An 18,132-nucleotide genomic window follows, 5' to 3' on the forward strand; every position below is an offset into this window, starting at 1 on the left:
ATGGCATAGCGTACTCTATTAAAACTTTTTTGCTAAATTTTTAGGCAGCCAGCAGGACAAATAAAATATTGGAAAGTTGCAAATGATTTGGAATTCAAGAGATTCCTCCATAACAAATATAATCTCCTGTTATATTAACTGCTAAATTGAACGGGCAGCATTTCTTATTAGTAGTAGGAGATGATAGAATGTGTTCTTATTCTGTATTCTGGAAAAAAATAGCAGCATGCTGGGTAAATATTAATTTACAGGAAGGGACAAATCAATTGTAATCATGTATTTCTTATTTGCAGAGTGTAATCTATTTATTGGGAGCTGGGATTATTTAGCTTCAACTGTTAATATGGTTTGCAGATCAGCCCAAAGAGAATTGAACAGAGTTAACTGTCCAAACCCCAAAGCCATCTTAAAAGTTATGTCCATGGAAGATTTATACACCTGCCATCAGTATCATAAAGATTGATGTGTAATCCTGCGCATTCCAACCACCTACAAGAATAGAAATTTAAAGAAATTTGTCACCTAATGTAAATGTGTTCAGCGAGTTTGTGTCAAAGGTTTATGGACCATCTGTTTCTACAGCTGCCATTAGGTACCTTTTATCTTTAACAGTGTTGCTTCTAAAGGCAATAACGTCAGCAATTTCTCACTTCAAAACAGCTTTGTTCGAATAAATAATTGTGTGTTTATGAAAAATATTATAACAAGACATTATTCTTCCATGCTTGTCAAGGAATGATATGTATACCTATGTAGGAATTACCAGGCAAACTACTACACAGGATACATGCCGATTATTGCGCAGACTTACCTTGTAGTGATGACAAATCAAGGACCTCTCATTGCTGCATCCAAGGAAGATCTTTGCCTCCAGCTCCATGGCAAACGTCTGACAGTACGTTGATCCTCTTCCTTTTTGGCATGCATAAGAGTTACATTATGCCAGACAACTGGTTCTGCATACAGTGTACGAACATTGCACGTTTCTTTTGTCAATCAGCTCTACTCAGGTTGCGCTTAGGTTAATTTTAGGTAATGCACAACTTTATAAAGCTTGACATCCTATATACATCCATTTCCTCTCCATGTTCTCCATAAAATGCATTATTCAGTTTCTGCAGAGGTACAATAATCCAATTCTCGTAATCCAAGAAAATTACAAACACAACAATGATATCAATATTGATAGGAGTACAATAATACCATTCTCCACAGTGAGGACCGGTCAATAGCTAAGGCCTCTCCCAACAAACACTGCACATTAAACCAAATTAAAATGAATAATTTTCATCAATTGACTGATTTGGATCCAAAAAGGCTTGTTTGCAAATTAAGATTCTTATTAAAGACTAACTATAAATTATTACTATGAAGGTTATTTCAACATTTTTCACAAAACTATTATTGAATTATTTTGAACAGAATGGGTTAAGAACTGAATTTTTATTGCTGCCTCTGTCTGGGTTTAAGGGCAGGTGAAGTACGATCAGGTAAGGGACAGCCAATAATGGTCTGTGTGCACTAAAACACAGGAACAACACAAAATAGAAACTTTCTAGATGTTAACTGAACCATGACCATTGAATTAGGTAGTATGGCAGCATGGAGGGGACGGTGGGTTAGGTTTGGGGAGGAGGACACAAAGAGCAAGAGCACTCTTTAAAACAAATACTTAACCTTTACTTCTTAAAGGTTATATCGACTTTATTTGCTGCACACTACCTGGTACCTACCATATCCCTAGGATACATACATACACATAATATACATAATACATAATATGGATCTTTTACAATACAGAGAGCTAATTCTTTCGGGGATTCCCTACTTTTTTGTGTAAAAGACAAGTTCATGGTATAAGATGCAACATACATTGAACCCCTTTGATGTCCAGTCTGTGGTTTTGTACTACTTGTTGCTGCTTATTGTGCAATGCTCAGGAGCCCCACAGTAGTTCACATTTCTCACATTTCCTATGTAGGTATTTACCAGTGAAGAAAAACAAGGTAATAAATTGGTTTATAGCTGATACATTGTTTTGTTTAATAATTTAGCACATTCTATGCTATCTCCTTTCTTTTTATGTTTTTTCCCTGTTTTATTATAGTGAATCTTGATAACATAAAAGTATATCTTAAAAGGGCCAATGGGAGAACAAATGTGGAAGCACTAATTTATAAAGGGCATACAATATAACTGATCTGTAACCGTCTCATGTCATTTGTTTCAAGACTAGGACTGTCCCCTACAGCAGTGGTCCTCAACCTTTTGGAGCTCGCAGACCACTAAATGCATGGACTCCGGACTGCTCATTTGCGGGGAGCTGTGTGTCATTCTAAAGGGAAGAAACTTCCCCCAGAGTGACATCATGATGCCAGAACCCACTCACTCTCCCATTGCACGCTCAATTCAAAGATGCAACCCACCCACAGCACATACCCGAGACATGATCCACGGCTCTGGCCAGTGCACCCCTCCAAGCGGGGTCCTTCTCCTGACCCTGCTGAGGGGTGCACCAGCCAGAGCCGCGGCTCACCAGTCAGAACGGGGGGTTGGTGACCCCTGTCTACAGCACGTCCCTAATCTCTAAAATATACTATAGCATCTTTATTGTCTGGTAAACCTGCAGTTTACTTTATATCCCTATATTTAATGAATATTATGTGTAGACATTTTGATATACAGTAATTTAAGGGATCACACCTGAGGTCCTCCCAATGATAAGAATGTTAACCAACACTGTTGTGCACCATTCACTTCCAATAGAATGAAAATGGTGGGAGGTGAGAGCAAGAACAAATCATTTGCACTTAAGGAATTTTAGAGAATAAAGTTGATGCTATTAAAAGACAAATATTCTCAATAATTTCCAGAGCATAAGTGACTCTGGGCACCAGTCAAAAAAAGAAAAACAGTTACAATAGCCATTGCCTAAACACAATTTTTTTTCCTTTTTTATTTAGCCAGTCATTACTACTTTCAATATCCACATGATTTATACAGTAGCTGTTTAAGTCAGACAAGTTAGACCTTATGTTCTGAGCCTATTATATTTTTATGTGGCTCATTGTCCTCGTACCCGGCCTAGTACATGAATTTGGTACATTCTATGATATTTCTTGACATATGCGCTGGATTGCAAACCATCACCAGAAGCACTCAAGCTTCAATCAATGTCCTGGCAGTTTCCAGGCTGGGCTGCATAATATACAGATGAGAGCAAACAATTGACACTAAGATAATGCTGTATAATATACCATGTGCAAGAACATATATTTAGCATTACTGCCAAGAATTTTAAACTGGCACCAGGGAACACCAAAACAATTCATCTGAACTTGCAGAGAAATCACCCCCCATGAAAATCAAAACTCATAAGCAGGACTGAGTGTGCCCAAACAAGGGAGTATGTTGGTATGTTGAGTAAAGTAGGATTTGTATAAGATCTACTCAAGACTTCAAAAGTGAGCAAGTACATTTGTGCTGCATACAGCCTTACTCTTAAATTAAAGGGACGAAGATTATGTTTTAGTTTGAGTTGAAATCTGATGGGCTGATTTAGCTCCTGCCACCAATTATTTAAATTAATTCTACAGTCAGATCTTCCTACCATAATATTTTTTTGTGTCCACTATAGCTTTGGGTGGTCCCGTCATCCTATTTTATTCACCATAGTATAAAATATATTGATCCAATAAATAAATCTAACAGGACCAGTGCTAAATCAGGAACTCGAGCCAAATAATTTCACCAAAAGAGTGCCAGAGATTTAGGTGGTTCAACTCATAAATGCCCACCAAACACTAATATATTGGAAGGACTGCCTCTTTAAATGAATAGAATCTCTAAACAATTATAATTATAAGGTTGCTGTTTAGGGAACAAAGGAAATAAGAAATGGTGAGCATAGGCACATTTACTCTTTAGGGCTGTTGTGCTTGGTATTGTTTATTATTATTATTAATATTGTGTTTATTTAATAGGTTAATTGATTGAACTTCCATTGATGCCCATTATATTATTTGTTCTTTTTATACAGGTTTAGGAAAACTTCACATTTATGGCACACACCATTTAACAACACAAAAATACCATCTTTTACATTCATATTTATTTGCTAAACAATGGATTGCACCATATAAATGGTTCTGTTTGCCTTTCTCTATATTATTCTGTCATGGCAGGACAATATAAAAGTCACACTTCTCGGCATAACTGTCCTCAAACAGAATTGACGAAGTGCATCTGACCAGCAATGTTGATTACTGGGAGCACTGGGTCCAACTCTGGTACCTATTGGATTGCACAGCCATATGTAGACAATCAGCTCAACTATTGAAGCATGAAAGAAGGGCTAAACATATAACACTGATGGTTGTTAGTAAAAGGTCTATCCCATTGCTTAACCATTCATGTGATTTAAGTTGGTCTTTAAAGGATGCTGAATAAATAAAAGGTGGCTACAATCTAACACAGCCTTGCATTCCAGACAGTGGAGAAAGCTACCATTGCCTGACTCAATAAAGCAGTACTTGGTATTTCCTGTTACTGACTTTAATGATACAGGTTAAGTTTAAAAGGAAGATATTTTTTTTGTGGTACTGTAACGGGTATCCTGATAAAATAAATTTCACAATGGTTGTAAACATATTAAAATATATGTGTAAAATCAATACACAGTTTTCATTGCATCCATTTATGCTTAGGCTTTGTTGGAAGTAATGTTATTCTTACATGGTTTTAGAAGAAACAAACATGAATCATTTTACTGTACCTATATAGAGAGAAGAATCTTTCCTCCTGACATGGTCATCAATATACGATACTCCCAGAGGTTGTACAGGTGTAGCACCGATTCCAAGAAGGACTTGAGCTCCAATAAGAAGCAAGTACATCATGTTGGTGGTTGCAGTATTCCTGCAGATAATGTCACTGTCAGGTAGATCTTCTGTGGAGGAACCATTAGCAGAACAGAAGTCTCTTCCTTCTGCACCCCACCGGATCTCACCAGATTCATATTCATACTGGTGCGTCAGAAACTCAGGAAGGGCTGATAGAAAAGCTCCCAGGGCCATAACTATGCCTCCACATCCAATTAAGCGTGGTCTGTGTCCCCGAGCTCCAAAGTAACTTACAAACAGTATAAGAGCCAAATTACCAATTTCAAAACTGCTGGCAATAACTCCCACGTCAGCACTCTGCAGGTTAAATCTTCGTTCCAGAGTAGTTAGTACACTGACCTGCAAGGAAAACAACAATATGTTAACACACCATGTAACAAAACAGGGGCATGGGATGTAAAAATGAATATACAACATGAGCAGATTTCGTTATTTTTACCTATTGGCAAATCCACTAAACAATCACACCTAAGCCTGCTAAAACCTTTTACATTTAAATTTCAGTGGGCTATTATTTTTTCTCAGCATGTGTCAGCAATCCCTGAGTAGCAAATCACCAAGCGCTGCCACAAATAGGAAACATATTATTTTTTTTTTACTTATTTTTACTTATTATTTTTTTACTTATTTTTACTTATTATTTTTTCTTAGCATGTGTCAGCAATGCCTGAGTAGCAAATCACCAAGTGCTGCCACAAATAAATCTAATGATCTCCCAAACCTAGACATATAACTTCACTCTTGATGCCAAGAAAAGTATCAGAGAAGCAAGGAAAAGAACGGCATTTGCTTCATATCTGGCCACAATTTAGGTAAACATGTTCCTTTGCCCCATATAAGCGGGTGAGTTACCGCACAGAAGGCCGGGACATCTGCTAAAAAAAATTATTCTGCGGTTCCTCTTTTAAACAAAACCTACATCAGATCTATTATGTTACCTTGTTTGTCCAGGAATGTCCAGCCCAGCATATTCAGGTCAAGAGGTGACTGTTTTTTGCTAAAAGAACTCTCCAAGAACCCTAAAATGATAAAACTCTATTCTTGCCTAAATGTTTTTAGGACAGTGAAGACAATTGTCCATTTGGTTTTAATTGGTTCAATCTCTGGGTAAAAATGCATGCACTTTTTAGTCAATAATTTGGGTTATTTTGTAAACTTTTTTTTAGCAGCAAATAGAATTAAATTAAAACAAAAATGGAGATCATTTTAACTCTTTAATAAGTTAACTTTAATAAGCTAGACTCATAGGCATCTACAACCTTCTTACTAAGAGTCTTAGATCTGTTGATCTTGGCATGACCACACAAACATCAATAGGAAAGAGAACACCAGACCTTCTATTTCTGATAGTATAGGTTTTACCAGAATACTTCCTAAAGAGTTTTGTTTAGCAACTAATCCAGAACACCAGATTCTATCATTATTATTGTGAAGCAATAGTAGATGTGGGGTGTTCCTTTTTTTCGACATAACATATCTGCACTTTATTCATTTAGAACAGTGTTTCTTAACCAGGGTCCCATGGAACCGAGAAGTTCTGGAAGTTCTTTGAACAATAAACAATTTGTTACTCTCAAAGGAGTTTAACTGATACTAATGATCTTTCTGATTATCTTCATGGGTGACATTCTTCCCAATGGCCAGCTATGTAAGAAGCATTCTTCCCACTGACCACCACAGTAATGTACTGTGACCTGTGAATATAATAATTATAACAGGGGTTCCCTGAAAGTTTTTTAAAAGGTCCCTCAATGTTAAAAGGAAAAGGTTGATTTAGAATATGAGAATAATTACACCATGCCAATTTATGTGTCATTTGTTTGAGTATATTATATGTATATTAAATATATATATTTATAGGTAGAAATTGCTTGAATAAAGATTTTTTCTAAATACCAAGATTTTTGCTTGTTTAAATACCATAAAAAACTTAGCAATTATAATGAGGTATACCTACTTTTTCACCTGGCTGCATTTGGAAGGCTGTACATTAGTTACAATGTAGCTTGCATTGTATTGATCCAATAATGAAAAGTTAACCCTACCCCTAACCCTACAGTATATATAACCTTGTAGGATTGTACAGTATAATTTGATAGAGTGACATGATTTCTAAGAACTGGAAGTAAGCCAATGTAAAATCTAATTTTCAAAGAAGTATTTTCAGCACTGCTGCACATTAATTAGCTAGCAGTGTGAAAAGCTTACAAAACATCTAGAAGAAGTAAATTGTGATAGATCAGAACTGTGGTCATTAAGGCTGATAAAAGAGGATATCTGAATTCTGCCCAGGTTCGAAATCTAAGCATCAATCTCTTTTTGCTTCTTGTTTATTTGCCAGTAATATGCTGAAAGTGATGTCATGCCCCCACTTCTACCATTTCTCATTACTATGCCACACTGGGGAGAGCTGCATATAGCACTCTCCACAAGAAGAAAAGGTTGTGTTTTATCAAGTGCTCACTAAGGGACAGCTACACGAGATGATGTGCTGAATCACAGCATGAAGGACACTAGAATCTTCACAATGCAAAAAAAGAAAAAGATCCTGCCAGAGGTTGAGCAGGTAAATAGCAAAAGCAGCAGAATATATCCAAAGAATAAAAAACTGAGCCAGCCCACCAACAAAGTTCCAAGTCATTACAGGGCCAAAGCGCATATCAAATCAGTGGGCCTCTACGACAATCTAAGAAGGAAAAATTATTGCTGTCCTTAGATTTACAAGGTTTAAAACTACAGTTTACTGTTAGCATATGAGTTATGACTTGTCTTATTACACTAGAAAACTAGGCACGTGGACATTTTTTAAGCTTTAAAAAAATATTAAAAGGTCTAATTTTTTTATCTTATTTTTTGGGGAAATAAAATCTTTTAAAATTTGTATACATTTAAAACATTCTAGGAAGGATCACAGGTTAAAAATCTCCCTTGTATTGTTATTTTTTTACAACATATTACGCAGCGCTGGACATTAAATAGGGGATTCGAATGAAAGACATATACAGACAGTGACACAAGAGGAGGAGAGGACCCTCCCCCGAAGAGCTTACAATCTAGGAGGTGGAGGAAGTATCACTCAATAGGAGGGGAGATATTGAAGAGCAATATTCGTTACCTGCTGCTACCAAACTAAATACCCTGTGTTTATAATTGAAGCCACATTCTGGGCAAATCAAAACATTGCCAACCCTTACCTTTTGAAGCAAGAAATACCTAAAATTCACTGTCCAGTCTGCTATTAACAAGTAAGGGAAAGGTGGATGAGGAGTGCTGATCTAGAACCTCAAATTCCTTATCTCAGCCAGTCTCTAACAGTCCCCTTGGGAGGAGATTATGCTTCTTCCAAATGATGAGAGGACCCATCACACAAGCAGTGATGTGAAGACCCAGCAGAGGACTCCCCCTCCCTTTGAAATTTTGCAAATAAAGGAATAGAGAAGACTCAGGACTGAAATGTAAATGTAGATTTAGGTGATTAAAATGTGTTTTAGAAGTTTTTTTTAATCAGTTGGAATGGAGGGGTTAAAGTATTATTTAGCCAGAACAGGCTTATGTTGCATTGTCGTAAGGATGTCCGCAGTGGCAATCCCCATATTTTTCCCAATATAGGTTCCATTTACCAGAAGTGATGCACCTTTTCCCTTACTTTCTGAACAGCTGTGCTTAATGAATCATAATTAAAGTCCATGTATTCATGTCAAACTGAGCGTTCACAATGAAAGCATAAAGTATAATAAATCTGTGGACACACTCGGGCTTATTTCATAAAACAGTAGAAAGAGCAATATTATGTGAAATAACCTACATCATTCAGGTTTCATTTCCTGTACTCAGATGAATTATGAGATTATTTCTGAATAGTTGCTATGGATTGGAATTTAGTCCATTTGGAAGCAAGGGTATCACGTTTCTATAAAGAAATGGGTGGAACATGGAAGCAAACTATAGGTTCCTTCAATGGGAATTTAGCAAAATACATTCAAGTTCAATCCTATTAACAGCTCATGGGTACACCATCATGCAAATGCTAATGGATATGGGTATCGAAATCAATCTAAGTAAATCAATTCCCATCCTAAAGATCATTTCCTAGCAAATGACCTAGATGCAAAGTCAGGAAAGCTGCCTTCCATTTAGGTATTAGTTGGTGTCCATAATTTTCAGATCCCTGGTATGGGGTTACAGATGGTTTTCAATTTTTTTTAGCAAGCCAAAGCTCTTAAATGACAATGAAAACTTTCTTGGTGATGGTGATCTTGGTTTCTTTCTTTTTTCTTTTGGATGGTGCTCCTAGGCTTTGGGCAATTTTACACCTATAATGAAGAGATTCAATTTGTTACAAAAAGATGTTTTTGTCCTATATGAACAGATCTGGAGGCATGGCATCATGAATTGTGTTGGCAATTGTTTTGGTTTGATGCACCGCTGTAATAGACAGCCACTATAGTTATTTATGAGAGTTGGGTGGCTGAACGGCCCACAGCCATGGATGGAACGAGGGTTCCTCCAGAGATTGCTGGGGTTCTTTGAGCAATTAGTCATTTGTGCCTTTGTTAGTTTAAGCGACACCAATATTCTTTTTGTAAGGGTGACATTCTTCCCAATGGCCAGCAATGAGAGAAGCATTCTTTCCATAGACCATCATGCTAATATGAGATGAGATGTGGATATAGAAATTATAGCAAGGGTTCCTTGAAGAAAGTTATTTCAAGAGGTTTCCCCAAATTTAAAAGGTTTAGAAGCACTGATCTAGTCATTCCATTATAAAATGATATAATTATCTAAAAATAAAAATTATCTATATATTAATTGTTTTCCAATTTTGGGTTCGCTTTATGTCTTCTACAACCCCGCTCCAAACAGGAGAGGTAGCGTTTCTTTTAGACACATACAGTTCAGTTGAGGTAAATGTATTATTATTATTATCATGCATTCATGTACCAGTAAGTGGTGTCAAGCTGTTTGGTTTCAGGGGCAACTCGATTTACACTACTGAGTCAGTGGTGTCTCAGATTTTAGTCTGCAAGCCTAACTCAACTTTGATATCTGATTGATAACTCTGTGGTCTAACCCTTAGACTTGTATTGCCAGTACTATAAAACCCAATTTATCCACAGGAAACCTAATACAGAAAATATATTAAATAGAGTAAGCAGGCCAAAATACATAGCTACTGGACTTTGTTTTACTCTGTACAGGTAGATCATATACTGTATGTATTGTGGGTAAACTTAGTAGACCAGCAGCAACACTTTAGTTAGATATTGTTAGATTTGGAGTTATAACCCATGGTACTAACAGACTTCTACATCATCCTCACAGACAGATCTAATCACTCTTATCTTAGCTCACTGTGTGACCGGATTATAAAACCTTATGACATTCAACATACAGGCCAATACAGGTAGCGGATGTATTTTTCAGCTTCTTCAAATATGGATGTGTCACAATAAAGGCTAGTCTGAAAAGAACAGTGCCGCCAAGGTAGCAGTGAAAGGGATTTATTTACTGGGTTCTCTAACATTGGCTGGATGTGTTCTTTCAGAACCTTTAGATGAAGAAAAAGTCAATTTTATGTTGCAGCTGTCAGGTGTGTGCTATTCTTCTAGGAACAAAAATGTGGCCTAAAGGAATCAATGACCTACAAACTACCTTTTGTTGTAGAAGGAGAAGGATTTCCATTGAGTAACTCCCTTTTCTATACTTAATACTCGCCGGTAATTTGAAATATTTGGTCACTGAGAATAATAGAGGTTACTCTAGGATGCATTCAGACAAATTTCTGGATTTTGTTAACCATTTTGAGAAGATCAGATAAAAAAGAAATCAAATGCATTCCAAGAAGAATTGTTCAATTTTGTATCCATCATTGATTCCTCACAGATAGTATCACATCTGTGTTTTAGTTTACATTATTCTCCTACCCAACACAAAAGGAAAGTTGTCTGCTGTTCCCTAAATGTACACTCCAAATTTTTTGGTATTCATGTGTTTTACACTTTGTGTGTTGTAACTTGACATTTTTTTTAAGAGATCTATACCCAAATTTTTAAGGCTTTAGATGTAGGGCTTGGCAGGTTAAATTTAATGGTAAATTTAAAGCTGAATTGAACTTGCAAAGTGCAAAACTGCTAGCAGATTAATATTTAGGGCACAAGAGATTCTTTGGGCTCTATTTATAAATCAGGGGATATGATATTACCCCAAATTTTCCCGTGGGAATCAATTACTGCCATAGAAACACATGAATCCAGGAAGCTTCCCACAAGAGACTGTTTGATGGAATGTCAGATTCCGTTTTATAAACAAAACCTTATAGGTCTCTTTGCCATACATTTTTCCATTGTCGGCTAGCAGCTTGTTATGTACAATGACAGCAATACATGAACATTGCTGCCTAATGTAGTAAGTATGGATGTCCAAGATAAATGAACTCCTGTGTGCATGAGCACAGTAACATCATCCCGGCCCAATAAAGTAAGACAAACGAAGATTGCTAAACACTAGTAGCCAGAGAAGAGATTAAATCACCAATAAGTGTGTGTCTTAGGCACTGGTAAGGGGTTACTTTGATATTTAGATGAAGGGTTTCCTTTAAAAGTCAATGCTCTGATATGAAACTATTCTTCCACCAACACTAGTGTTGGGATACAATTCCTTATACTGTTGCCAAAAACAGAGCACTATACTTCCACAGACTAGAAGGCACAGGTGCAAGGTATTTTATTTTTTATTACAACTATTCATTAACCCCAAACCATGTTCTAATTGAATTGTCCATGGAGCCTGGGATATTGTTTACTTCCATTGACACCAGGCATTTACTACTCCCACTGACCCAAATACCCCACTCACAGATCTAAAGAACTATGAACAGGCCCTGGGGACCTCTACTTTGATCTTTTATCACACTTAAAATGGAACTATTTGCCTTTTGATAGAATTTTTTTGGGTTGTGGCTATAAGCAGTCCCTTCTGAAAATTAGCAATGCTTTTTCTAACATGGGACACGAGATATCTGCAGTGTTAGAATAAATAGGCCCCGTCCCACTCACTACTGCCGGTTCATCCAGTCCCAGAACCCCCAGGGAATGCAGGAACACCTGACAAATCTTTTCATCCTGCACTTAGTTACACATGTGCATCTTGGCGTACTTCCAAAAAAAGATTACGAATAGACAGGTAGGAATGTTTTATTGCAGAAGGGACATCGTCTGTTCCTTCTGCAATAAAAATCCTGCCTGTTTGCAATTTTGAAATGCAGAAACATAGTTCCGCTTTAATAAGTCTACTCATTGGGGGCCTATTCGCAATGTAATGTTAGGATTACCTACTGACTCTTGGTACTAAAAATTGAGCATCTGAGATTTTATTCACCCCCACACAAGAGGTAATCTCAGTGGTAATTTAGCTATGTAGAAGTATACCCTACCGCATGTTAGATAAAAGGAGATTATGCAAATTGCCTTATGACCTTCTCCGCCTTGCTTATTGCTGTCTTCCATTTCTTTGTTCTTTAATAAACTAACAATAAAACTAGATTCAATATTATAGGATTGGTCTGGTCCTTGGAGACAATGCTCATCCAGACAGTTACGGGTCTTTCATAATGAGACCAGCCATGTGAAATGAGGCATCTGTTCTCTAACAGATCTTCTAAATGAGGATGACCTTAAGAAGACTTGTAATGATTTTTTCTTGACACTTTCTAACATGTGCTTACATGGCAACTGCATCATCATACTATTTATTTAGTTTTCATGAATTGCTGTCATGTCCTTTCATACATTCCACTTTCAGCCGTGCTAAACACATCTAACAGAGCTCCATCTGTATAATGTGCCCTTGTTACCTGGAGGTGTACCTGGAAAAAGGAATACACTGGGCTAGATTTACTGTGAGATGATTTTCTTTACGTATCAATGATGTTCTGTACGAAAACAATAAACACTTTAATTTTTTCTTTTTAATCTGGTAAAAATATATGAGTAGATTATAATTACCATTTGCAGCCATAAAGAGAGATATACGAGGCCTATCCTCTGCAAAGTCTTTCTTTTTGGGGCTTCTGTTAACCTCCCTAGCGGTCTAATTCCATCCAGGAAGTGACAAAAAGTGGTACAATTTTTTGCATGGAAATTTATTTTTTATTGTAGGCTGTACTTCTTAGGCATGACTCACTGATATTTAATAAATTTAATAATAAACTTTAAATAAAACACGAAAAAAAAAAATGTAAACATGTAATGTAACTGTATAGTAGCATATATAAAATATAAATATATACATATATTATATGAAAATTTCTTTGTGGTTGACTCAATACAGCTATTTTGTATTGAATCCAATACAAAATTATTTGAATTTCCCGCCGATCCTCCCGCCCGCACTGACGTATGTACCAACGTCATCGGGAAACCCCGTAGATCTCGTCTCTGCACTTCGCAGCTGGAGATCGGAGGAGCAGGATGTGTCACCAAAACCTGGGGACCAGCAGGATGCCGGAGGACAGCGACCAAGCAAGGTAAGTGGATTTTTTTTTAGTTAAAAGCGACCCCGAGTGTGACTCGGGATTATCGCTTTTTGCATGTAAAATCCATCCCGAGTAACACTAGGGATTACTGCTATGGGCCCAACGGGCCCTTTCATATCTGCGATGGAAAACCACACAGTTGGCTGCTCCCATGCCCATGGCAAACTGTTGCTGTGCATCTGGGAGCGGCAAACCACATCCAATATATGGCTGCGGTTTTGAGTATGTGGCTGTTGTTTGGAGAGCATCTGGCCGACAACTCCGTGCTGTGTGGCATTGCAATATAAAACACTGTTTGTTCTGTCCAGAGATGTAATTTGCAGCAGCCCAGAGAACTAAGATACCAGCAGCCCCTGCTTTCCTTTAGCTGTGCAGCCTGATGGATTTATGGCATCCCCAGCATCCATTGTTAGGCTATGCACAGCTGAAGGGGATTCTAGAGGCTGATCTGCTCCTGACCCAGTCCTGCACTGCTATTGGCTGCTGGGACTTTATAGCCTCTCTGCTCCCAGTCACCAGTGCCCGTTATAGCGTTAAGCTAGGCTAATCTGTGCTGGAGAGATTCTGAGTATTTTTCTGTTGCTGACCTTTGCCTGTTTCTGACAATCTGCTTGAAGTCAGACTGGACCAACCTTTGCCTGTGATCCAGACTCTGCTTGTGCCTTTTCCTTTGGTGGACTGATCTTCTGTGTTTGATTTTTCTGGATTCCCTGGTAATTCTGTACTGTGTATCGTTGGGCTCCTGGTCAGCTGCCGGTCTATCCCCAGACACCATCCTTTCCACACTAAGTCCTGGGGCAACCGAGTGCTGGGAGACGCTGATACTAAGCCGAGGCTCCTATAGGTGAAGACTGCGGCGTTAGATTGGGGGACTGGTGTCTGGAGAATACTGGTACTGACCAGGGCCTTACAGCTGTGGTTTTCCTTCCACAGGCAACTGTGTGGCCAAAAACGACGAGTTGCTTTCTGTAACCTCACCGCAATCTGCCCATATGCAAAAAAAGGTTCCCAGTTGTCTCTATTTTTAACTACTTAGCCTTCTGGAGTTCACCAGGGGTGTGAAATGGCCCCTGATAATGTATTTTCTTCTGTTTAAATATTGCTGAATTTAGTGCTCACTGTTGCAAGATTTTATTGCTATTTTTAAATAGTTCTTAAAGGCATGCAAGGGCTTGAATAAGTGATGGGTCTAAAGTACCCCTTAATTTAAGTTTCAAACATACATCTTAACCCCGGGGAGTCTAGAAGCATCTTAGTTTAGGCTGATAATCCACAGCAACAACAGCAGGGCTGGCAACTCTATACCAGAAGGCCAACTCTGTTAATGGTGCTTCAGCCCTCAAAACACATTGATTGGGTCTGGTACCAGTACAGTGCGGGCTGTCAGCTTGATTTTATTCATAATGCTAGCTGTAATTGAAACACAAACACGTAAAAAATAGAAACTTCTACAACTTTACAGCAGATGAAAGGTACCAGTTTTTGGTGCCTCTTCAACAGCAGGGCAGTTGTAGGCACTGCAATTATGGCTGATGACATCAGTATGGATGAGGATATCCTATGATACCGAGAGGTGATCATCTCAGCGCTGAAATACTCCTAGCCCTTACATCTCCAGGTCACAGATGTCAGAATATACAAACTGACCTTCTGTATACTGGGTTATGCTCTCTAGGATATCAAAGACCTGACCTGTAATTGAATATCAATTGATTAACAGTTTTATTTATCTTTTAATGCTTGTCTCATATAAAGAGATAGCATGGTATGGTGCCATTTTGAATTTTTGCTATGATATTGGTTGCTATGATATTTATTATTTGGGGTTCATGCTATGAGTTCTATGGGTTCAATAAATTTGAAATATTTGCAGATTTAAAATATAAACATATTACTGACATGACAAACCCAATAACAATACCCGGTTCTGTATAGCTGCAATTTGCTATCTAATTTTCCTGACTAGCCTTGCATAAAATGATAATGAAGCTATGGGAGCTTCTAGAAAAGGTAAAAGAGACCCACAGGTACAGCCATCAGTCTTGGTTGGGCAAGTTCAGAATAAGCAGTAAATGTTCTTTCAAGAGTTTGAGAAATAATACATTTGGGTGATTATAAATTAGCATACAATACAATACCATAGCATACATCCAGGCTCTCTGAATCATCTTCCAAGACTACTCTGTTTGCTGAATAGTTTCCAATATAATTATTAAGGGTATAAACCACAAGTGATACCATCTGTGTAATGGAATTGGGACAAAATGATTGTTCCAAAAGACTTAATTAATTAGTGATTCTCTAAAAAGTAACTGCCCTGAAATGCTAAGAAATCATCATATTTTCAATGTAACCATGAAAAAAACAGATTAATAAGATTTATAGTTATGACAAGCAAGATTGCAACAAGCAACATTTTATTTCGGGGAAAGGGGATAATCGAATATATCTGGAGTCATTCCACATTATGCACAATGATTACTATTATTTCATGTCAAATTTGTTTTCAGATGAACAATTATTTTCCTTGAATCTGTTATCTGCCTTGATAAAAGGCATCATGCTGATCTAGGCAGCCACTGACCTGGAACAAGATGGGAGGAAAGTTCAGATGTTTCAGGATTTACAGTGGAATGTCCTTCATTAGTTAAAGGGCTCATTAAATGACATGTGTCAAAGGTAAAAAAATAAAGACAGTGCCAGCAGCAAACCAGTTATAAGATCAGCATGCCTAAAATTCACATTTCCTATTTCAGTGGTACCCTTTTTTTTTATTTGTACTAAGAATTTCAAGTTTGCATTCTTCACTTCAATCAACCATGCAATAACCTACAGCAAACATGCGCAGTGAGATCGGCAAATTTTTTTTTCCAACCTACGTCACGCGATCTCGCGCCTGGCTTGGGTGATGAGGGAAAAAGAACCCGGAAGAAGAGATGAAGGTGGCGGCGCCCAGCGCACCGGCTTGCAGACAGATGCTGAGACCCAATGGAAAAGACCTCCGGATGGATCGGACTGTTCAGGATTAAAGGTAAGTGGATCTTTTTTTGTTTTAGGCACTTTTGGGTTTAGTTCCTCTTTAAGATACAAGAATCGTTTGATCCCGATTCTGGATATCCTAAAATACTAATTTTAAATGAACTGATCATTTACCTTTTAGGACTATTTTAATTATTTTAAATGGCACCTGTAGACAAGAAACTTTCTGGGTTTTATTAGTCTAGGAACAACCTTGCTTTAGACCAACTTAAGCTGCGTACACACCTGCAATTTTTGTCGTTGGAAAGAATCTTTCACGATCCTTTCCAACGACAAGGGAGTGCACGATGCATGAACGGTGCTGTACATACTTGTACATGCTGATGCCGATTATCAAAAAAATCCTAAAACACTACCCTTAGATGGACTGATCAATTATTTTCATTATTTTAAATAGTAATTGTAGACTAGAAACTATCTGAGCTTTATCAGTCTTGGAGCAACCTTGCCTTAGACTAACAAACCATATATAACCAATGTAAGAATACAAATATTGTGTAGAGAGCAGGGAGGAGTGGTGTTTACATATTATATCAAGGCACGTTACATATTCTTATCTCCTTGGTTTATGCCTAGAATAAGTCCACAATGTCGGTCTCCATGTAGATGTTGTTTTGAGAAAAAAGTGAAGAATAAAATGTTCTTTAGGAGCCTTATGACTAAGTGATATAACGTGAAATGTACCAAGACGTGCGGCTGCTGTAAGTGCTTTTACCAAATAAAGTCTCCTGGTCTTTTTTTCTACTATTAGAGACTCTATGTGTTTCTGTGAATAACATGGTCTTTTCAAAAGTGTCAGAAATGTGAAGGAAAAATATCACAATCACATAGCCACTGCTGGAAATTTCAATTTAGCTGGCTGTCCTAATGATCTTCTTCCTTTAATACTTTGAACTAGTGACTTGGAATGAAAAAGCAGAAAAGACATCTAAGATTTGATTGTTTCCTGATCTACATACTAGTTCCAGTCGGGTAACCCAGAAAGTACTTAAGTTATGGTGAAGTGAAACAGCCAGGAACATGGCATTATATAAATATAGTAACCTTTAAATTTTCCTTATGACCGGTTTAAATATTCATATATAAATATATGTAGAAGAGAAACTTTATATTGTTTTGCATAGAGTAGGGAAAGATTAGAACCTCAGTCAGGTTTAATGGCTGTCTGTGTCCAAGCAGGGGCGATATATCTTCTCTGTTTGTCCTAATGACCAGAGAGAAAATACTCCAATTTGTTCTGATGACAATTGTCCAAGAAGCAAATCCCTCTCTTCTTGTAGTGATAGGGAAATATTCCAAATGGGATGACACAAACACACAAAGTTTAGATTTAGCAAGTAGCAAAATGTTAAATCAGCATTTGTCATTTGGTATCATTTGAAATAACTTTCAGGTCCTCAGGAAACCCTTTCTTTAATAACTATTCCACAGCTCACATTACATTAGTGGGGTGGTCAGTTTAGAGAATCCCTGACAATTGGGAAGAATGTCACCCTTACAGGTCATTGGGGTCACCTAAACTGACCTGAAAGGCACAAATTGCTCATTAATTAAAAAACCTCTAGCATCCTCTGGTTGAGAAACCTTGCTTCTGGCTGCAATACATGCCTACCTCCCTCAGGACACTGCGTTTGTAAGGATAAAAAATAAAGCAAAGCT

At 37.6% G+C, this 18,132-nt stretch overlaps 1 protein-coding gene across 1 annotated transcript in view; it reads right to left on the bottom strand.

Moving 5' to 3' along the window:
* SLCO3A1 (solute carrier organic anion transporter family member 3A1) overlaps nucleotides 1–18,132 on the bottom strand; it is a 212,853-nt gene that overhangs the window by 180,935 nt on the left and 13,786 nt on the right. The window contains exon 2 of the mRNA XM_072402691.1: nucleotides 4,775–5,240. Within this exon, the coding sequence (XP_072258792.1) occupies nucleotides 4,775–5,240 (466 nt within the window). The remainder of the gene's footprint in view (nucleotides 1–4,774; nucleotides 5,241–18,132) is intronic.

The sequence above is a fragment of the Pyxicephalus adspersus genome, chromosome 2 (assembly GCF_032062135.1).
Source record: "Pyxicephalus adspersus chromosome 2, UCB_Pads_2.0, whole genome shotgun sequence".
Lineage (NCBI taxonomy): Eukaryota > Metazoa > Chordata > Amphibia > Anura > Pyxicephalidae > Pyxicephalus > Pyxicephalus adspersus.